Source organism: Cnephaeus nilssonii (genome assembly GCF_951640355.1).
Source record: "Cnephaeus nilssonii genome assembly, chromosome: 21".
Lineage (NCBI taxonomy): Eukaryota > Metazoa > Chordata > Mammalia > Chiroptera > Vespertilionidae > Cnephaeus > Cnephaeus nilssonii.
This window is the reverse complement of record NC_137092.1, coordinates 18,175,495-18,198,649: the sequence shown is the minus strand read 5'-3', so window position 1 is coordinate 18,198,649 and position 23,155 is coordinate 18,175,495. Positions and strand designations below refer to the sequence as shown.

General features: G+C 39.7%; 1 protein-coding gene across 10 annotated transcripts in view; it reads right to left on the bottom strand.

The window, feature by feature from the left end:
- Window positions 1-23,155, bottom strand: part of DNM3 (dynamin 3) — a 373,749-nt gene that overhangs the window by 104,207 nt on the left and 246,387 nt on the right. For all 10 annotated transcript variants that reach the window (XM_079761529.1, XM_079761527.1, XM_079761525.1 and 7 more), the window contains one exon: window positions 8,563-8,672. In XM_079761529.1, coding sequence (XP_079617655.1) covers window positions 8,563-8,672 — 110 coding nt within the window. The remainder of the gene's footprint in view (window positions 1-8,562; window positions 8,673-23,155) is intronic.

Below are 23,155 nucleotides of genomic sequence, written 5' to 3'. Positions count from 1 at the left end.
TGGTTACATTTTAAATTAATTTATTTATCATTGTGTTAAAACTAGAAAGAAGTCAGGTGTTGTTGCTTAGATGCATTGTGTGTTTCTCAGAGCAATACAGCTGACACCTGACTAATACCAGTTGACTTATGGACTCCTCAGGACAATGCATCAGACTGCAGTTGGTCTCCAGCTAGAAAAATTTATATACCGGTATACATACTGAGAATAAAGAATGGGGAAACCAAACCCTTATATCATCCCTGAAGTTACAGAAAGAGTACAATGAACTAGATAAGTCCATTGAGAGAAATAGAGTTTTTACTCTCAAACCGACTTTTTCCCCCTCCACGGGTATTCTGAGTTAGAGGGCACTGTAAACACTGCTCATGGAAAGATGGCCCATGAGAGGACATAGGATGACACACATTTCATTACTCAGCTTGGCATGGAAGACTGGTTACTAACTTAATCTTCATCTGACCAAGAAAATTCTTACTGAGTCAGAGTACTCCAAAGAGAAACAGTTCTCACGCAGTAATCTATGAGGCAAGAAGACATGTCTTAAAGATACTTTTGACAACAGCGGGATAAAATGAAATACAATAACTATTCCAGGTGTCTTGCTTCTGTTCTAAACACGAGATTAATTGCATTGTATTTCCTACAGAAAACTCCATTTCCTAGTACAAAACTCTACATGTTTTTACTCTACTGAATTTCCCATCAAGGTGAGCCTCTGCCATCCCTACTCACGGAAGAGAAATTGCTTCCCTTTTAATATCGATTTGACAACCCTGCACATCCTAGTGACATGTGACCTTTCAGGCAGGTCTCTGCACGGCACCTATTGCCCAGCATACTTGTTTAATTAAGCACTTTCCCAAACAACTTCAACTCCAAGCATGTCTTAATACAGAAACAGAGCCATAAAGGTATATAAATGGAAAACCTGACTCCAATTCCTTTCCAGCTAACAAGTGGAAAAATATGCCACACAACAATGAGCATAAAGAGCCATTCTTTTCAGAATGTCAATGAATGCACACTAGCTAGAGTGCGGCATTATTTGACATTTATTGAGTGTCGGCAATGTGCTGGGGACAAGTGGAGTAGTGAGACATCCTAAAACCCCTCTCTGTAAAAAAAAAAAAGGGGGGGGGAGGTAAATTGAAACATTTGGTAATGTTGATAAACCATATCCTGAATTGAAGCTACAGAGCAGCATCAAAGAAAGAATGCCTTATTTTAAAAGAAAACAGAGCTAGACAACCCCAAGGGGTGCTCAGAAAATACCACGTGGCGGCCCTACAACATCCCTAGGCAGACTCGGATCTCTGCTGGCTACCAGAGCTGACATACCTTGGACCAAATGGGCCTTAGCATGACCTTAAAAGCGGAGGCCTGCCTGGGGAGAGCAAAGACCAGCACAGTGGAGCTATTATCCAGACATGCTTTTACCAGAGAAAACGTGGAGTTTCCAACAAAATCAAATGGAACAAAAACCTGGGGGAACATTTCAATCTTCGGTTTAAAGCCTTCCACGAAGGAGTTTAGGAACTTTTAACTTAGATTTTTCAAAATGATTTGGCGATGCAATGAATGAGAGAACAAGGTATTGTAATTTCTCAGCCTCCCCAGGTATCTACTCTTACCTGGAGCTTTGTGGGCTAAATCACACCGGGTGTGAACTCACTTCCCTCAAGCACTGGAGTCACTGCAACTAGTAACAATTCCTTCCATTTATAAAAATCTCAGTGCTCAAACACTGTTTAGAATGGCTCAAAAATCTGGTCACCAGACACATAAAGATTGTATTAATTCACCAGGTCACCGAAGGCTTTTTAAAGAGGGATATTAAAAGTATCAATTCCCACACACCTGATGATTGGGGACCACAGAGTACTGTTTCAAACTTTATAGTGGAAAGTTGAAATAGCAACTGAACAAGCGCTTGGGAATAATGCTGTGACACGGTAGCAAATGGCAATATGGTTTTTCAGGAACTGTAGCAGGGTTATTGGTCAGTTCCATTTCCACATCAGGCTTTGCAAATGAGACCAAAATCTTTCCAAAGAAAATTGTAAGACCTAACAGCAAACTGAAATACTACATAAGAGGTTTTTAAAAATCTCTTCAATGCTGCTCTTTTAGGAATAATTCCAAGTAAAATATTAGGTGGGGTTCCTGCTCCATAGTTAACATCAATGGTTAGAGCTCTGGCTCAGGAGACACCAGCCCTGGGTTCCAGTTCTGGCTCTGTCACTAACTTCTTTTGTGACACGGGGAAGGCATTTAACTGGTATAGGTGCCAACTCCTTAACCTGTGAGGTGAGGAGGACAGATGACATGATCGCTAAGGTCCCAGAGAACCCTAAAAAGCCATGACACTTTATAGTTGCATTGGTGCCAAGCCTGATATTCATACAGGCAATCTTAGCCCCAAGCCATGCATCTCACATTGGTCTGCTAAATAACTATAAATAAGTTGTTCTAAAACACCACAATAGAAGACAGGGATGGAGAATACAAAGAGAAACATTTACAAAAACTCTTCTAAATTAACCAAGGGTAAATTCATCTAAAGCAGTGGTTCCCAAAGTGGGACATATGCCCCACAGGGGGGCAATTTGATTTTTAAAGGGGGCAATTCGAGAATGAGTTATTAATAGTGATTTTTTTGCATTTCTTATGGTTCTAGGGGCCTCATATACAGTATATAAATATAAATTGACATGTTTATGCATTTCAGTTCTCTATTATATGTTTTGAAACTTTATTTGCTATTTTTTCATATCACTTCATATTATTATTTTTTAACAATTTCTTAGTTATTTCTTGAACTGTCCTTTTGTTCTTTTATTTTTCTTTTTCATGGATGCCATGTTCTTTGGGAGCTTGTTTAGACCAAGTTAATGGCCTTTTAGGCTTCTTCCACGTGAATAAATAATAAGAATTATATGTAGCGGGGGTGGGGGGGCCATCAGGATTTTCAAGATGCTTAGGTGGGGCCTGGCCAAAAAAAGGTTGGGAACCACTGATCTAAAGGCAAGGGAAGGGAACACATCTTTTCTTGTAAGATCTTGTCTCAGCAGAAAGAAAAAAATTGGAAAATAACCTCAGAATCAATGTAAATGGTGAAAAGGGTATCATTAAGTATAGATGATAGAATTATGCTAAGTATACAGGCCTTTGATAGATGCATGGTTTTCCCTTTATAGAGAGTATTAAACTTGCAGAGGTAAGTCCAGTTTCAACCTCATGTAAAAAAAGGAATGCTCATCTTGCTTTTAAAATTAGCTTCTTCTTATCTAAAATTAGATCAGACAGATTAAGCAACATTTCCCACCTTCTTGCTTTGACTAACACTATTCTCTCCTTGGGGTATTTCTATTTCCTCTCCATCAATGCACGTGGAGGCCTAATGAGAGTCACCTTCTATAACGCTAACTATTGCTTGTGGCTAAACCCTATGCTGTCGGTTACTACAGCATAAAAATACTGGAGTGGAATACACTATCATATAATCTGGCTAAATGTTACCTCAGATTCTATTTCCCACTTGTTTCAGGTATAAGATTCTCTCAACTAGACTATTTTGTCTACATTTTTTATCTTTTCATTGGTTTCCTACATTTTCTGTCTTAAGATCAGTAAAAAAAAAAAATGAATGAGTAAGACTCATTAGAGATTACAAATGTTATGCAAAGCAAGATCACATCTTGTATTTCATTTAGAGCACTAACACTGACATGCATGGCTGCTAATGCAGAAATATCTAATAAATACATTGGAATTATTAACAGAATAAAAAGTTGTGAATTGAAGAATTAGAGAACAGGATAATGATAGCTATTTTTCTCTAAATGCTTTATAAAATGCTTATGTTTGTAAACACAAACCAGGCTGACATTCAGGTTCACTCTGATCGTAAGCCTTATTTCTAAGGGGAAGTCAGGAACATTGTCTTGTTTCAACAACCTAATCATAATGAGAGGCTATTTCATTTCAACCAAAATGGCAGAATGGAAAATTTAGAAACTCTTTCCTACAGGACATCTAAAATGCTGAAAAACATTATTTTAATAGGTTCTCTCTGAAATGGAAAAAAAAAAAATCCTTAAGAGAAAGAGAGCGAGAGATAAAGATAAGAAATACATCTTTTGCCAATTTGCAACTGTATGGTGTCAGTTTTAGTAACTAAAAGGCTTGGATCTTAGTGGCTACAAAAGAATAGAAAACAAGATCTTAGGGGTTATGTGAGAGTCAGGACTCTCCAAAAGCCATATCCTCAGAAAAATAATATTGAAATAAAAAAATAATTTGTCCACTGGCAAAGAAAGATGACAGACAAATTTGTTTTGGCCTAGTCAAAGGTGAAAAGAGTACTAGTATTAGTGAATGGGAAGATAGAGCTAAAAATGTGACCCAAAATGAGGCACAAGGAGATATGTACAAAATAGAGTCAAACATATGAAGAACAGGATAAAATGGATGAGTACATGTCTAACAGGAATTCTAGATAGAGAAACAAGAAAGAACAGAGATGAGATAAAAGTTAAAGAGATAATGGTATAGATTTTTTTCAGACTCAATTAAAATCATGAATCCTCAGATTTAGGAAACACAATGAATCCCAAGCAGGAAATATAAAGCAAAACACACACTGTATTGAAACTTCAGTATACTAAAGACAAAAAAGCTCTTAAATTCAACCAGTGAGAAAAAACAGATGATCTATTAAAATAAGTAATAATTAAACTGTCAGCTAACTTCTCAAAAACAGAACAGAAGCCAGAATGTTGGGAAATAATGACTTCAAAGTATTAGATAAAAGAACCATCGTCCTATAATTTAATATCCAACTGAAGTATTATTCAATAATGAGGACAAAATAAAACATTTTTAGGAAAACAAACACCAAATAATTAAATATGCCACTGAAGGGATTCCTAAAGAATGTACTTTAGTGTGAAGGGGAATGCACCAAAATTAAACACTGGGATGCAGAAGAAATGTGAGCAAAGAAACTGAAAAACAAGTTGATAAATCAAAACTATCACTATCCATGTAAACCATTATAATATGGAATAAAGTAGTAAAAAAGTGAGGTGCAACTCAAATATTGGGTAATAGTAATATGGAAATCAGGAGAGATTAGTAGAGCTAAAGTGTTTTAAGGTCATTAAAAAAAGACTAGAATGACTAACTTCAAACTTCAAGTAAAAAATAATAAAGGAATACTAAAAGATTAAAAATAAAGTATATAATTTCTAAGCCAAGGGAAAAAATTAATTAACCTAAGTAAAAGGAAAAGAAGTCAGGAAAGATGGGGGAAAAAAAAGTATAGAAAAGGCAGGTTAATGAAAAAGACTAAAATAAGATGTTCAAATAAATTCAAATACTCAGTAATGATAATAATAAATATAAATGGGCTAAACTCACCAGTTAAAAGAAAAAGCTCTCACATTAAATAAAAGAAACAAACAAATCCAGCTATGTGCTATAGGGAAAACATGATAAAAACACAGAAAGACTGATGACCAAAGAAAGTAAAAATAATAAACCAAGCAAATATTAACCAAAAGAAAGGTAGTGTAACTATATTATGATCAGACAAAGTTAATTTTAAGGTAAAGATCATTGTTAGAAATAAAAGCAGTTGCCACAAAATTATTAAAAGAAAGTCACCAGGAAGAAACAACAATTCTATAAACTTGTAAGAATCTAGTAACAGATTGACCTCAAAATAAATATAGAAAAAATTGACAGACTTATTAGAATAAAGCTCACAATCATAAAGTGAGATTTTTCACACCCCTCCGATAAAGTGAGATTTTAAATATATATATACTAGAGACCCGATGCAGGAAATTCATGCATGAGTAGGCCTTCTTTCCCCCAGCTGCTGGCACCGGCTTCCCTCTGGCACCCAGGACCCGGGCTTCCCTCGCAGCCCCGGCTTCATCCAGAAGGTTGTCTGGAAGGTCATCTGGTCTAATTAGCATATTACGCTTTTATTATTATAGATTTTTTATCGATTTCAGTGAGGAAGAAAGTGGGACAGAAACATCAATGATGAGAGAGAATCATTGACTGGCTGCCTCCTGCACGTCCCCTACTGGGGATGGAGCCTGCAACCAGGGCACATGCCTTGACCAGGAATCAAACTGTGACCTCTTGGTTCATAGGTTGACAATCAACCACTAAGCCACACTGGCCAGGCAAGTGAGATTCTCTATGGTGTTGGTCTGTCTCCCTGTCAACTTCCCTGTCTAGAATGTAATCTAAAATGTATCATCTTTTTTGTCCCTTTTATTCACAGATGTATTTTAAGAACACAGAGCAGTACCTAGCACCTAACAGCTGCCTAATATACAGTAGTTATAAAATAATTCTCCTTAAAATATAAATAAGACAAGGATCCCCCATTATATTTGACATTGTACTTACTAGAGGTCCTCATCAGTACAAAATTAATTGAAAACTAATCACAATTTCAGAGAAAGAGACATTGGTAAAAGTGCTGTAGATGGGACATCCTTGCACTCTGAGGTTTCTGAGAAGTAGCTGAAGAGTTCAATGCCTGCTGAGAACTAGTATTCTAGAATACCTGTATTTTTAGAAGTTTATAGAGTTTCCTTATTTTGGTGTCTTTTGTTCTCTTTAAAATCCACAGTTGTATTTCATCTAAAAAGATGCTGATTTTTTTTTTTTTTTTACTTTGTATCAAGCCCTTTTATTTTGAGACAGCTATATTATCAGTATTTGTTGTTGTTAATCCTCACCTGAGGATATTTTTTCCATTGATTTTTAGAGAGAATAGATGGGGAGAAAGGGAGGGATGGAAAGAGGAGGGGGGGGGGGGACATCGACGTGAGAGAGACACACCAATTGGTCGCTTCCGCAATTGCCCTGACGGGCTGAGGATCAAACCTGCAATCCAGGTACATGCCCTTGACTCAAACCTGTGACCCCACTGAGCATTGGAAAGCTTAAACCTGAATCAAACCTGTGACCCCACTGAGCAACACCGGCCAAGGACCAAGCCCTTTTAGAACCTAAACTTTCCAGGCTGACCAAGGACCCGATTGTAGTTTACTCCTGTGTGGTAGTCACACTTCCCATTCTGCATCCAGGCCAGAAGGCTGAGCACCCCCTGATGATTCTTTTAGGACCACCCACTTCCCCACTGCTCCGAGGAAGGTGTTCAACTCACTGAGTGTGGTCCCAGTACGAAGACATGCTACTGCTCTCTCCAGGAAACCTTTTTATTCTTTCTATTTCTAATGTGTGTTTTTTTCTCTTTTTATTCTTTCTTTTACTAATGTTTTGTGTTGTTTTTTTTTCCTAAGTCTTTTTAAAAAACAATTCCATCTCAGTATTTGATAGGGGAGTTATATCTAATTTGCTGTCCCCTTGATTCTTGAAATGCCTTGCTCTTGTGGTTTTTATAAGTATTTTTGTATGAGTCACTCTGAGCAACTGACTGGGAATGTAGGAAAAAGGCTCATTTTGCTATTTTGATTCACTGTGTGATTGACCCTGGGCCAGTCACTGAACCTAATCAAGGAACTTCATTCATTGCTAAGTAAAGATAAAAGGCCTGGAAAGATGAGTTAAAATTAGACCCCACAGCTGATGATTCCGTCTCTTAATAACTGAGTCATAGAAATTAATTAGCTTTTTCCTATAGCATTTCCATTTGGAAAAGATCTCCCATGTTCTCCTTGCCTAGTTGTAACCGCCCTTTTACACCTTTCTGTCCTTGTCCTCTGTTACCTCTCCATTTGTTTATTTAACTTTGCCGCTTAATTTCTTTCAGTGAACAACCATGGCACTCTGGGATAATCAGCTCCAAATTAAGTTTTGCTATTGTAGGTGAGTGGCAGTTTAAAAAAAAGAAATAAAGAAAGAAAGAAATAGACTTAGACAAGAAAGATTCAGGTTTAAGCTTTCCAATGCTCTAATTTTGTGACCTTAAGAAAGTCAGTTACCCTCTCTGAGCTACATTTTCTAATTTATAAAATGGTAACCATACTACTCTATCTTTTAACCTCATGGGCAATTGTCACCAAAAAAACAACAACAGACAATGAGATGTGTTTGGAAAAACTGTAAAGTACGATATATTTGTCTTCATGTTAACTGGATAATTCTATTCACCAATGCAAGAATCTAGTCATAATATATAGGAAAAGGTCTTAAGTGATATCCAATTATGCCAGACAAATATCATTAAATTATGGCTGAGTAATCTGTAAGTAAACAATAAATTCAGGGCAAGGAAGACTTTAAAGTAATAAAATGTAGTTTAAGAATGGAAGCAGCGTGATGGGGGTGGCTCCTGGCAAAGCAGGGAATAAACTAATTAATATCTGAAGATCCTTCTTACTCTAATTTTTCATCTTTAGAAACCATAACCTATGGCGGAAGCTGAAAACTACAAAATAAATGAAGGCAAAATGGATGAGTTAACAAATTTCAAGGTGGGGCCAAAGGAACTATTGCAAATGTGATCTCTGGGTCATGTAGAAATTCAAGGGGGGGGAATCTGAAGACAGAGCTGCTCCATTTTCTTACCTTTGTTCTGTGTTAAAGATTGCAAAGATGTGCTTGCTGGACATAAAGCTTTTTTCCACATCTCTAACTTTCAGGTTGTCCAAGGGAAGCATATACTTCTTTTCTTTTTCCTATTAAGAGAGAGAGAGAGAAAAGGGGGGCGGGGGGAGAGAGCACTTTAATAAAAGATCTTGAAGCATGTCAGTGGTGACATTTCACCTGAGCTGGCCAACATTTGATTACAATATTTTGATACCATCACACACTATTTTGATACCAGGTACCAAAGAAGAGGAGTTATCTGAGATAGGCGTCTCCAATGATTCTCAACACATGGTCGGAGGAAAGAGGGGAGGAAAGGCTAGAGGAAGGAAGGGCTCAGCGATGGAGAAAACACATGGGCCTCTATCCTTTCTTCCTCATGTGGGTCCCCTTAGATGTTTTCAAATGTTAGCTTGATATTAAGAATTTAGCCATCTGTTAATATTTAACAAAAATGTTCTGGTCCTAATTCAATGAGAAATGCCAGATGGATTTCATTTCATATTTTATTTGCAGTCTAAGCAGTTTTGATAGCCAGTGCTGGCAGGGGCTTGGAAGCACAAGGACCCCAGAATGAAATGCCCCCATAAACTATGCTGAAGCACAGCCATACTTCCTTCATGTACGTCTAGAACAAATGGGGGTCCAGAAAAAGAAAATGATGCCTTTCCATTGTTGAGCTCTTTGAGAGAGAGAGAGAAAAACACAGCAAAACATCAGAAGTGGGCTGATATTAACTAGAACAGATTCTTTTTCAAAATTAACAATTCTTTAGGAAGAAAATGGACATTGGAGAGAGGAGGTCTGCAAATGGCACCAAATGGATCTTAGTAAAACATACTGGGTGGCAAGGACTTATTAGAAACAATTACTTTCAGGGACAGGCCCAGGGGCAATGTTATCGTATGCACACATGCTTAACAGCCAAGGATAATAGGAGAGCCAAACACTCAATCTAGGAAACCTAGTCAGGATGGATGTATTCCTGGGGCATTTGAGCCCTGACCTAGCTCTGGTGCTGGTCCTGAGAAAAAGCAGGACTAGCCTCTGGAAGAGGGGAGCATGGAGACTTAGCCATGACTTTTAATAAACAACTATTAATGTATTTCCTGTGGAGAATACATACACTGTAGAGACATGTCTGACATAAGCCTTTTTTTTTTTTTTCCTGTTCCTTCGGCCCCTACAGCACGTCCTTGAGGATTTGTGGCTGGCTCAGCAGTGGAGAGCAGAACTCATCTGTGCTCCCAGGCCAGCGGGAGGGGATCATGTCTGCACACCCACGGAGAGTCATCGGGAGTAACACTCTCTCTGCCACTTCTTACTCCTAAATTGCTCAGAAAACAGTTGGCAGAGCACATTCAAGTGGTGTGGCAGAGAGAACTAGGTGACTGAAGAAGCTGAAGGCAGTTGGTTGGAGAACACAATGGCTGTCCTGGCAGACAACGTCCGCAAAGAAGATTTAAAAAACCCACAAAAATAACAAATAAACTAAATGGGAGTGAAGGAAGCCTAGGAACAAGCATGAAAAAGCAAAGCACTCTGAGAAGATTCCAGTATTTCTTGTGCAAAAATTAATACTACATTAACGAATTCAAGGATATTCTTAACAGCAACATACATCATTTAAGTAAGTGAAATACCATAGTCGAGTGATGTGTTTGAAACACAAGATCGAGGCAAGATTACAGACTAAATGAAAATCTATTAAATCCATAATTAAATGAAAATGCTTGAGACCCGAGGAAAAATTTTTTAGCCATTTTTCAATGCCCTAAATTTAAGCAGCTGGATTTTTTTAATGCACCATCCTAGTCAACCTTTTGAAATGATGGATTTGCCTTTTAATGGAAATCTGCATTTCATTGTGAAGATGGAACACAATGTCCTTGGCGTGTTTTCTATAGAAGGAAGCTCCCTTTGAACTTCATTCTTTAGCATATAGCAACAACCAAAAATCCAGCAAGTTGATGTCAATATTCAACCCTGGAGAAATACACAGACAGACAGGGGAACATGAAAAATGTACTGTAGTTTCATTTCCAAGTGAAATGTCATTTATCCAAGGGTTTTGAAGATGTATTGTCCAATTCTTTCATAATCAAGAGTTTTAAGATTGACAAAAGAAGAACAAAGAGACTCAGACTGATTTGTTTTATTAAAGTTGTTAGTCAAAGGGAGAATTAAATGAGAAATGAAATGGTATGTCATGAATATGTCTAAAATTCTTGGTGCTTTGGGGAAAAAATGATATTTGGCTAAAAGAGCATTTTAAATAGGAAAAAGCTAAAATAAACAAAAGGAATAGAAGTGATAAAGGATAAGCAGAAATTATAATTTCCAATACAGTGAGTCTTAGCACCAGCTCATTTGAGACATCTGCTACATAAATTAGTTTGTTTTATTAAACTGTCTAATAGCACACTGTCCAATGTGGTAGCCTCCAGCCACAGGTGACTACCGAACACTTGAACTGTAGCTACACTGGAATATGCTCTCGATGTTAAATACACACCAGGCTTCAAAGACTCAGTATGAGAAAAACAATGTCAACCATCTCATTAATACTTTTATATTGATTACTAGAGGCCCAATGCACAAAATTCATGCAAGGGGCTCGGCCCTCACAGCCCCAGCTTCGTCCAGAAGGTCGTCCTTTACCTCTTTGACCGCATCAAGACTACAGCACTGCATTTGAAGCCTTTGTTTCAGCTCCCTTGTTTGACATTCCCACGACATTAACTGAGGTCCCCGGCATCTCATACACATATGATTATAAATGGTCTACTTGCCTTCAAATTCCTCTCATGTCATCACAGAGGGCAATATCTAGAACTACTCTATCAAATTCATTATAGTCTTTCAAAACTTTCATACCTCTCCACTATTTATGAAAGAAAATCCACAAAACTCCTTAATATGACATTGGAAAACACCTATAATTTGGTCCCACCCTGATTTGTCAGTATTTCCTTTAGTCTTCCATTAGAAGCCTCCATTTCAGCCAAATGCACCTTTGCCAAGAGTCTATTCCCAACTTGAAATACCCTTTTAACTTCTACCACATCCATCTATTATTTAACATCTACCTCAAGTTCTACCTTCAGTGCAAAAGTTTTCCCAAGTTTGTCACTCCTCCATCTCTCACCTTTCAATTCATACAACAGGTATTATTTATTCTATTTATTTTGAATTACACTTTACGAGACATCTTCATCTTATAAATGTACCACATTAAACACTTTGTATAAAGGTTGTTCATTTCGTGCTCAGAATGTTCAGTCAATTCTATTGTTCAAGTAGGATGCATTAGCAAAGAAATAATTTAAAAGTAGAGTTTTCACAATCTTTGCAAATAAATCCTATATAATAAAAAGGTAATATGCAAATTGTCCCCTTGACCAGGAGTTTGACCAGGGGGCAGGGCTGTCCCGACAACGACCCAGGGCCCCTCTCCCTGGCCGGTCCTGCCCCCAAATTCGTGCACTAGGCCTCTAATAAGAAAATATTTTAAACATTTTATGTTGAACACACCTTTTGGAGGAAGCTCTTGTAAAATTCCAGAGAAAGATCTTTTAAAATTATTTTTTTTTGTTTTATTAAGAAATAATTGCTATACATCCATGTACAAGTTCAAGGCATATAGCATAATGGTTTGATTTACAAATATTGTGAAATGGTTACCACAATAGGTTCAGCTAATATTCATCTTCTCATATAGATACAATAAAAAGAAAAGAAAGAAGAAAAAATCATCACCTTGTGATGATAATTCAGGAGTTACTCTCTTAACAACTTTACCATATGTCATACAGCAGGTAACTATAGTCACCATGCTGTACATAACATCACCAGGACTTATTTATCTTATAACTGGAAGTGTGTACATTTTGACCAGCTTCCCCAATTTCCCCTCCTCCTATGTCCTGCCTCTGGTAACCACAAGTCTGATCTCTTTCTCTATTGAGCTTAGTTTTGTTTTGGTTTAAAGATTCCACATGTAGTGAGCTCACACAGTGTTTATCTTTCTCTGTCTGACTTGTTTCACTTAACATAATACACTCAAGGTCCATCCATGTTATCGCAAATAGTTTTTATGGCTGAATAATAATAGCCCAATTGCATATATATCAATATCACAACTTCTTTAACTATTCACCCATCAGTGAATACTTAGGTTGCTTCCATGTGTTGGCTACTGTAAATAATACTGCTGTACACATGGGGATGCAGGTATCTTTTCAAGGTAGTGTTTTCGCCACTTTTGGATATATAGTAGCTCCCCCTTATCTATGGGGCATAAGACCTCCAGTGGACGCCTAAAACCATGGATGACGCCGAACCCGATACATACTATGTTTTTTTCTATAACACAGCTATGATAAAGTTTAGTTTATAAATTTCAGCACAGAAAAAGATTAAAAACAAAATAAAACAATTTTAACAATACACTGTAATAGAAGTATGTGAATGCAGTCTCTCTCTCTCGTTCTCAAAATACCTTGTTGTACTGTACTCATCCTTCTTCTTGTGATGATGCAAGATAATAAAAATGCTAACATGACAATGATGTGGGCCTGGTGACACCACATCAGGCATTACCATAAGCATGACTTGAACACAAGCACAGGATAACTGCGACAGTCAATCTCATCGCTTAAGGTGGCTACTTGGGACTAAAGGGCAGGAGCATGCACAGCGTGGAGACGCTAGACAAGGGATGATTCACGTCCAGGAGGGATGGAGGTAGATGGCGCGAGATTACATCACACTGCTCAGAACAGCATGCAATTTAAAACCTAGGAATTGGTTATTTCTGTAATTTTTCCTTTAATATTTTTGGATCACAGCTGACCTCAAGGTAACTGAAACTGCAAAAAGTAAAGCCACATATAAGGGGGGGTAGGACTGTACCCCCAGAAGTGGAATCGCTGGATCCTATGGTAGTTCTATTTCTACATTTTTGAGGGTCCTCCATATTGTGAGAAATTATTTCTTAATGAAGATTCAGATATGAAATTCTGCATATTTTCAAAAGCTTCAGAAGCTGATGTCACTGAGTCTACATTCTTCTTCTCTTCACTTTTAAACATAGTACTTCTCCTTTCCTCGAAGGAAGACGGTTATCAGCAGTACTTTTATAGGAAGCATCCAGAAAGATGGGGGTTCTTTGTCCCATGAGAGAGGATTCCTTCCTTGCAGTAACTTGGCAGAAGTTAGAAGAAAGAGAAGATATAGGAGAGGCCACAATAGGATGCATCCAATGTGTGAGAATGTGGTCTGAGGTGGAAGTGAGTGAACTGAGTGATAAAAGGCAGAGGAATCAAGGTGAAGGGAGACAGGAATTATAGACTGGCCATAGAATCAAATAAAAATTCTATGCCAAAACACACACACACACACACACACACACACAACAAAACAAACAAAAAACCAACCACTACCCTGTATGACATGCTTACTAGTATATACCATCTGGCTCCTTGTGATGTCTGAGCAAACAGGTCTCTTAGAACCGTGGATGCGATTTAGAAAATCCTTCCAATTCAAAGCACTCCTGCCATGCCCTGCCTACCTGATTGGGCACTTTGATGAGTCCACCAAAAACTTGCCCCAGTATGCAGTCCTTTGGCGCCATCAAGGCCCTGCCGTGGCCAGGCACCCGCTCAGGCCTCTGCTACTATATCTATGATGCCATCCGTCTGATCCCAACAGCACTGTATACTTGGTTTGCTATTTTGTACTTGCCTTTTATTTTCTAAGTGTGCATATGATTCCCCTAAGTGTGTGGATGCTCTGCCTTTCCAACTGCAAGGTAAACTCCCAACGGAGAGAGAAATTATTACATTATTACCTTTGTTGTTGTTCATCATTTATGAATCTTGCTCCCCTGCTTCTCTCTAGGTCCTGACTTCCATCAAATCACCAACTCTTGGAGGAAAGCAACTGTTTCCTTCCTAGTGTTGGTGGCACAGTTGACATTCAACAAACACATGTGGAATGAACATAAGACTGAGTCCCCTCATGGGCTGACATTCTGCTTTGCCTGGTTTAAGAACTTAAAGATGATGATTGACTTAAAAAATAAGCAAAATATCAAAGTAAAAAGAGAAGCTACAAAAATATTGAGAATACCAGAATACTAGCTCCACATGCTGTTGAAAACTAAAATCTGGTGTTTATTGCTATTAAGAAGTTATAACTATAGAGATGTTCAAGTATGAAACTCATAATATAAACTACCCATCTTATTTGGGCTCTAATTCCCTGCTTCAATCAGAATTACACTTTGAGTAGTGAGCAGCATCTGGGAGCCAGCAGGCTGCTAGTGAATGACACTTCTTTAGATTTCTCTGTTGGGCACTGAAGAAACTTTGATGGGCTGCCCTAGTAGGTCCAAGAAAATGCCATGGTCTACACGCCAGTGGCTTCAGGGCTGCCCCCTCTGCACTCACACTGATCCTTCAACGGAGAACACACTGCCATATCTCCATGAGGTAAGAGAAAGATAGTCACACTTGCCAATACCCAACTAGAAACCCGATCTTTTCCTGATTCCCTCTCTCTCTTCAGAGTTTAGTTCAATTCCCACCTCCTCCAGGAAGCCTTCTTGGCCATGAGAACCCACTGGAGGGCTCCCTTCTCCATTCTGATGGCATTCTTGGGCAGCACTACTTTTTGTTTTTGTATTTAGTATCCTAGAAATGTGGACTCTTCCTCTCCTCAGACTAAAAACAAACAAATAAAAAAGTACTTTCATAATTTAAAAGTGAGAGCATTAGGATTGTATTCTCAAGTTTTTATTTATAATCTCTATATTAATTCTTATATTTAAAGACATATTCATGAGTATTTGTATACATAAGACTGAAAATGATATATGTAATAAATAATCAATTTAAAGGATTATGGCTAAGCTTGGCAGGTCAATCACATGCACATCTCTCTTTCCCTTCCCCAAACCCACTCTGATAACAGTAGGAAACAAAGAAAAGAGGAGGGGAGAAAACAGTGGACAAGAGATCTCCCAAAAGCTTTGAAAGAGAGAAAGCAGACAGAGGACCATCCATTGACTTAGCATACAGAGAGGGGCTACTCCCCCAGATGTCTATAGGGGGAGAAGATGGAGGAGAAGCCACCCCAGCTGGGTCCTGTCCTGTCCTGTCCTGTCCTTGGAGGCACCTGGTGTACCCCACAAGAGGGGATATAGCTGTGGGGCTGAGACAGCAGGATCAGGCAGGGTCTGTATAGAGAAGTACACAGAACAATGGATGACCCAGGGTCACCACCTCTAAACATGGCAGCCCATTCCTACCCCAGTAGGAGATCGCAGATTATTTCCCTAGAGAAAAAATAGGCAAAAGAAGTTTTGGACCCAGAGATACCAGGCAGGGTGGGCAGTAAAAGTGGGATTAAGAACAAGAGAACTCAGTGAAAGTCTTCATACTAAAATGTCCTTCAAGCTCCTTTCCTACCCTGTCCCAAAATGCCAGCAGCCAGATGGCTTTCTCTGCCCACACCAGGCAGGATATTGAACTGTTCTTCTCTGGAGAGGAGACGCCACGTATTCTAACATTTCAACTGATCCCCTTGCAGGGAGGTCCTATATCCTGGAAGCCTCACCCGTCACACTGAGCTTCCAAGTAGTGAATGGCACAGGCTGTTATCACAGCTACTAACTGAAGTGGATTCTGAGGCTGGGCTATCTCAGCACCCACTGCAATCTCCTTGTAATGTTCTGTTTCCATTCAAAGTCCTCTTTCCCTTCCCTATCTTGCTAGCGGAGTTAGGGCTCTAGATGAACCATGGCTTTAGCCAATCTGATGTATTCAGCCAGACTCTGATCAAGAAGTGGGTCACATTCAAGGTATGTGGCACCTGTTTGGTTGGCCTGGATCAAGGCATAGAAGGTGTGGATCTGGACCCAGAAGCTACACTATGGGGCAACTTCCTCACTGCGCAGCCTCTGGGCCTGAAATTAAATCTGGAGCCCATTTCTGGAAACTCAGCTAGTTCTGTGCTGTGCCCTCCAATGGTTCTTTAAGCAATTTACCGCCCCCCCCTTTAATTTCTGAGCAACACTTCATTTTAAAATACTTAAAAATATTTTAATTAAAAAATTTTAAATTAAAAATTTTACGTCCTGCCTGTGTAGCTCAGTTGGTTGAGCGTTGTCCCATGAACCAAAAGGCTGCCAGTTCAATTCCTGGTCAGGGTACATGCCCATGTTTTGGGCTCCATCCCCAGTAGGGGGCGTGTAGGAGGCAGCCAATCCATGTTTCTCTCTCACATTGATGTTTCTGTCTCTCTCTCCCTCACTCTTCCTCTTTTTCTAAAAGTCAATTAAAAAAAAAAATCTTTACATTTTAAAAAATATTTAAATTAAAATTTAAAAAAATTTTTTAAATCCTCCATGAACTGATTATGGGTAAGTGTGAGATATGGTTATGCAGTTATGAATTTTGAGAACTTTTCACTCAAGGAAAGAGTCTTTAACCAGAAAAAAAATTATGTACATGAGAAATTACATCCAAAGGATAGGTGAGGATGGCCTTCGAGCAGCATTGAAAGAAAGAACATAAGACAAGCTCAGATGTGAATAAAGCAGAAAGAAGAATTCCCTGTGCCACATCTGTTCATGAACTATCACTAACCACCTTTCTGACAGCAGTGTGCTTTGTGGGTTAAGTTTTCTCTGCTAATAAGCTAAGTATGGGGACTTAGTTTGTGTTTCATACTTTTTCATTTACTAGAAAGGAAAAAATGTACTCAGTGTGGCAAAACATACTGCAAGCACTTTAAAATTTGCATCTTTCAAGTGCTCGAGAGTCTCATTTTCTCATTTCTTTCTGTGTGCTCAGGCAACACAACTTGCATTTTTAAAAGTGAGAAACTTTCAAGTTTGGAGCAGTGACAACTGTCCTTGAGAAGTGTGTGACAGGACATGGATTCCTGGTAGCAACATCTCTCCACTCTGACTTCCGTGGCTGCACATGAAATTACAAAGGGCCTCTGAATTTATGCCTACTTTGCAAGGGCTTTAAAGTGCATATTCATCATACAAAAATCTGTATGCATAGCCCTTTGAGTATACTTATCCTATATAATAAAAGCCTAGGTAGTGTCACACCCTCGTGTAACGTCGCCACAAGATGGCCGCACTCATGTCATCACAAGATGGCCACCACAAGATGGCCGCCACAAGATGGCCGGCAGGGGAGGGCAGGTGGGGGGGACCAGATGGGCAGGGGAGGGCAGTTGGGGGCCATCAGGTCAGCAGGGGAGGGCAGTTCGGGGTGATCGGGCCAGCAGGGGAGGGCAGTTGGGGGCAATCAGGCCAGCAGGGGAGTGGTTAGGGGGCGATCAGGCTGGCAGGCAAAAGTGGTTAGGGGCAATCAGGCAGGCAGGCAGGTGAGCAGTTAAGAGCCAGCGGTCTCGGATTGTGAGAGGGATGTCCAACTGCTGGTTTAGGCCCGATCCCACAGGGACATCTCCCAAGGGGTCCCAGATCGGAGAGGATGCAGGCTGGGCTGAGGGACACAACCCCCTCTCTCCCCCTGCCCCCATGCATGAATTTCATGCACTGAGCCTCTAGTATTAAATAAAAGTGTTATTTTGGCTAAACATACCATTCATTTGTTAAAAAAATCAACACTAAAAAGTACTTTGTTTACAAATGCAGCTTAATTTTTACTTATCTGAGAAAATGAGGGTCAGGGAGGCATGTACAAATAGAACCCTCTGACAATTCCCAGAACTCAGTAGATGGATGGTTTGAGTTTTACCCCCATCATCTGTCACCAAGCTACGAACAGAAATCAAAGCTGGAAATTTCTCCTCTCACTCTATCATGTTAGCAAAGCAACACTCAAAAAGAGGCAGCATTGGGGAGAAAAGCAACAGGGATAAGCATTTAACCAAATGAGTTTTCCGAAGTCCTCTGCATTGAAGGTTAAGCTAATTCTCTCCCCCACCCCCCATTCCCTCCCTCTGCTGATATTCCCATAATTCAATGTGTTCCTCCTGGGAGGGAAATGGTCTGTGAGCTGAGGCAGTGCCCTTTGTGCTCCTGGGAGAGCCCTCCTCCCTGTGATCTTAGGGAGTGTAGCCCGGAGATGGAACAGGGAAAAGGGGCCCCTTCCATGTGCCTCCGGGGAAGCAGCCCTGCACTTCAGATGACACTGAGCTGGACTGCTCCAAGCACAGCCGGTGGTGTGAGCACCACCATGGGCTCAAACACACATGTCCACACAGACAGGGCTGTGGACAAGGGTGAAAGACCCTCCATCGATCCTAATCATGGCGCCTTGGCCTAGGCTGCCCAGTGCTTTCTGGGGAAAGGGTGAGGAAGAAGAATACAGCACAGGGCAGGAGAGCAGAGAGGGTGGAGGGAAGACAGGGAAAGGGAGTGTGAAGTGGCCTATTTATTCGTAACTGGGAAGGACTAGAGCTCCCCAAGCCGGAAGTGCTCTCTGCTTAAGGGCCTGCTCAAGTTGCCCTGTCCCCAGTCTCTGAGAGACGAAGACCACTGGGAGGGGAAAGTCACGTGACTGAGACTGAAAACACAGGGTGAGCTCTGACACCAGCTATGTGAACCCAGGAAAGGCACTTGATTTCTCTAAGCCTTAGCTTCTCTCTGTAAGGAGGAGATAATTCATGCCTCTTAAGAGGTGTGAGGCTTATTCCATTGTGTAGATGTACCATAGTTTTCTAATCCACTCATTTGCTGATGGGCATCGCACAACCAATGGACACAAGACACTGGGGGTGGGGGTGGGATGAGGGCATGTGACAGGGGGTAGGGGAAGCTGGGGGAAGTTCTATGGGGGAAAAAAAGGGAGATATATGTACTACTATATGTAATACTTCAAACAATAAAATAAAATCTTTTAAAAAAAAGAGGTGTGAGGCTTAAATGAGATCTTGCAGAGGACTGTGCATTCATGGACTCCTGATAAATGTTTGTTTACTTTTCCTTGGGGGAAACCTTTTTACCCATCCCCTTCCCACCTATATACACAGTAAGGATTCTCTCTTCAACGTATTTTCAACAGTAAGCTTTACACGGTGAGCTATAGAACTATGAGGGGGAAACAGGAAGTTCATTACATGCCCAGCAGATAAACACAAACATGAACACTATCAAGCCAGGAGGGCTTCAAGCAGTGAAACAATCTCGGCAACTTTCAACTCTGTGTTCTTATTCAAGGCAGATATGTAAGAAGTCCAGATCCGTGGGGAAGATATGTGGTCAAGAGGGACCTGAATCCCTTCCCTCTCCCTGTATCCCACAATGAATTGTTCAGAACAGATCAAGAAAAGTACTTGGGGGAGATGCAAGTTCTAAAATGAATAAAATAATTTTTTTTAAATTTCCGAATTAAAGAATCATCTACAATAATTACAGATACGTTCTTACACTAAAAAAGAAAAGAAAAAAAAAAGTAAGAGTCGCAACACTGGCTGGGAAACTAAAAAGGAGGGAAGATTTGTTTTCTTTCTCCAAACCTCTGCCATTCAGGCAGCTTTGCGTCTTGCTGGCTCCAAACCAGATGGCCTGGGTGGCCTGCTTTTGCTGTTGCCTAGAGCTTCTTCCCTGCACATCCCAAGAAAGCGCCTCCTCCTCCCCACTCCACTTGCCCTGTAGTACCCACCGGGTTTTATATATCAAGAATAGGGACTCTGTTTAACCCTGTAGATCCCTGAGATTAGCAGACACATAATATATGCTGATTTATGATGCAATCAAACTCACCTATGCTATGTCTCATTATGCTGGGCTTTGTTTCATGCATAACTGCATTTATAACAAGTTAATGTCAACCAGAGAATAGACTTCATTAATTATTCTTCCCAGGCAATATATTTACATTTAAAGTGAGCTTTCAATCTTCTACTTGAAAAGACTGGGTCATCCGGGTCTTTTAGCAGTCTGGTAGGGATGACACCCTTGGGTTGTCCTTAAATCATCCCAATGGGTAGCCGCCTACTCCAAGCCTAGGCTGGAAAACTCTGGCTGCTTCCCTGAGTCATTAAGTAGTATGTTTAGGGTTGTGTTTCTCTGACTAGAGTCCCCTGACCCCCTAGAGTCTGCAAGGTCTTGTGAGAATGAAAAAGAAAATCTGTGTTGGTATTTAATGAAATTAGTGTATGGGATGTTCTGAATAGTCACCGTTTTATAAGGGAACACCCATTCAGCTTCAATGCATTTTTGCATTTCCAAAATGTTTGCATTTCCAGGTTTGTAGTACTTGGCTTGTAGCTCACTGATGAGAAAAAGCAGAGACAGACATCAACATGTCTGTAATGTACTCTCCTCCAATGACATAACAGTGCCTGGTGGATGGGATAACAGTGGCAGGAGGGAGGTGGGTCACAGCACAGGGTAACCGAGGCATGCCAATCACAAAAGAACCCATGCCTTGAGGCCAGACACATTCCTGTTGACTAGCTAATTATGTCTTCTAAACATAATTAATATGTTGATCAGTTGAAATTTCTTGATAAAATACTTTTGTTTGAATCTGACTTGCTTTGCTATTTTTAAAATACAGATTGACAAGCATAAGGTGTTTACTTACAGATATTTAAAATAAAATACTAACTGCTTGTACATATTTATGTAATGTGATGAATAAAAGTAGTTTGCCTATGCTCATAAATGATGAGGATTCTTTTCTTTTAAAGGGTTTCTGCATATACCCAAGTTTGAGAAACACTAGTTTAGGGAAAGTATATTTGGAATTCTCTTAAAAGGGTTGATGTAGTCAAAATAGGTACAAATGACCTTGACTTATAATTAGGAGCAGAGCTTAGAAATTGCTTCAATTTCTGACTGCCCTCAGCAACACCAGGGGAAAAACAGGATCAGGCCCCTCAGAACCTGGGAGGCCCAGCCATGGCTGTAGCATACACCAGGGCCCTTCGGGGGACTGTTTTCCTGCCTTGTGCTGTAGTTCACCATATGGAAAGAAGGGATAATAATACCCAAACCGACTCCTTAAACCAAAAATGAAAACAAACTTAACTGTATGGGAACAAAGAGGCAATAGATGCAAAAGCATTTTCATCTTTTGAAAAACAAGAAGGTACTATTTAAAAGAGGAACTCTTGAAAATATCTCAACAACATGTGTCTAATTCATACTGACATGTGTACCAGTAATTGAACCTATGTTTAATTTTTGCTGCAAATTATCTGCTTCCTTTAAGAAGCTGGGCTGGTAAAATGCTGGCTTGTGTGGTTCAAAAATAGAGCTGTGGGAGGATTAGGGGTACCTTGGGAAAGACACAATGAGGCTGGGCCCTTAGCAAAAGAAGAATGAGTGGAACAAAGGAAGAGGAAGGGAGAACTCGGTGCCAAGTCTAATAAAAGACAAGGAACTAGTAGAAAGTAATTGCAAGGAAATGGGGGTAATGGAGATTTTTTACTCCTAGACCTCACTAATAACACAGAACAAGTTTAACACAAACAGGACCAGACCAATGAAGACCCAGAGCAACCCAAAGACAGGTAAATAGCATACATATAAATACTCAATTTTATCCCACTTTAGGTACAGTGTGTATGCGACTCCCCTCTTCCCTGCCCCCTTCCCCTATCCCCTTCTTTCCTTAGCTGTGCTAAATTTAAATATTGGGTTAATTACAATTAAACTTAATCAATCCCTGTTTCATTATACAGAATAATTATATTTCAATTTTAAAAAAAATCTGATGATGATATGACATGACAAATCTCAGATCCCTTATTTTAACTGCCCGTGTTAACAAGTAACCACACGTGTCTTCAAATTTCATCCAGGTGTTTGCATACTTTAGGATTTCCTTCTTTTTTAAGGCTGACTAATATTCCTTTGTATGTATACCTAGTATACCATGTTTTCTTTATCCGTTCATCAAATGATGGACATTTAGGTTGTCTCCATGTCTTGACTATTTAGTGAAAGTGCTTTTATGAACATTGAGGTGCTAATACCTCCTTGAGTTCCTGACTTCGATTCTTTTGGATAAATAACCAGAAGTGGGATTGTTGGCTCCACTTATATGACATAACAGTACCAGTCTATAAGATAGTCAAACTCATAGAATCAAAGAGTAGAATGGTGGTTTCCAGGAACTAGGGGGTGGGGGAAATGGGAAACTCTCAATAATGAGCAGAAAGTTTCAATTATGCAAGATGAGGCAGTTCTAGGGCTCTGCTGTACAACATGGTGAATATATATAACAACACTATACTATGCACTTAAAATTTTGTTAAGAGGGTAGATTTCATGTTGTGTTTTTACCACAGTAAAGCAACACATTTTTTTTTAATGAAGCATTTTTCATTTGTGGGGGGGGATGTGGAATCAATACAGCTTTTTCTAGGTGCCCTCTGGTTCTATTTAAAAAGTCCTATATATCTCCCTTCTTTTTAATCCGGTATTTCTATTCTGGCCTCAAAATAGAATTCTTAGCCCTTTCCCCTTATCTACCTTTATTATCCCCAGTCCCCTGAATGCGGACATGAGACAGAGTTCCTTCAATTGCCTGTGAACATGCTACCAACTTGTGAATGCATTTTTATATGG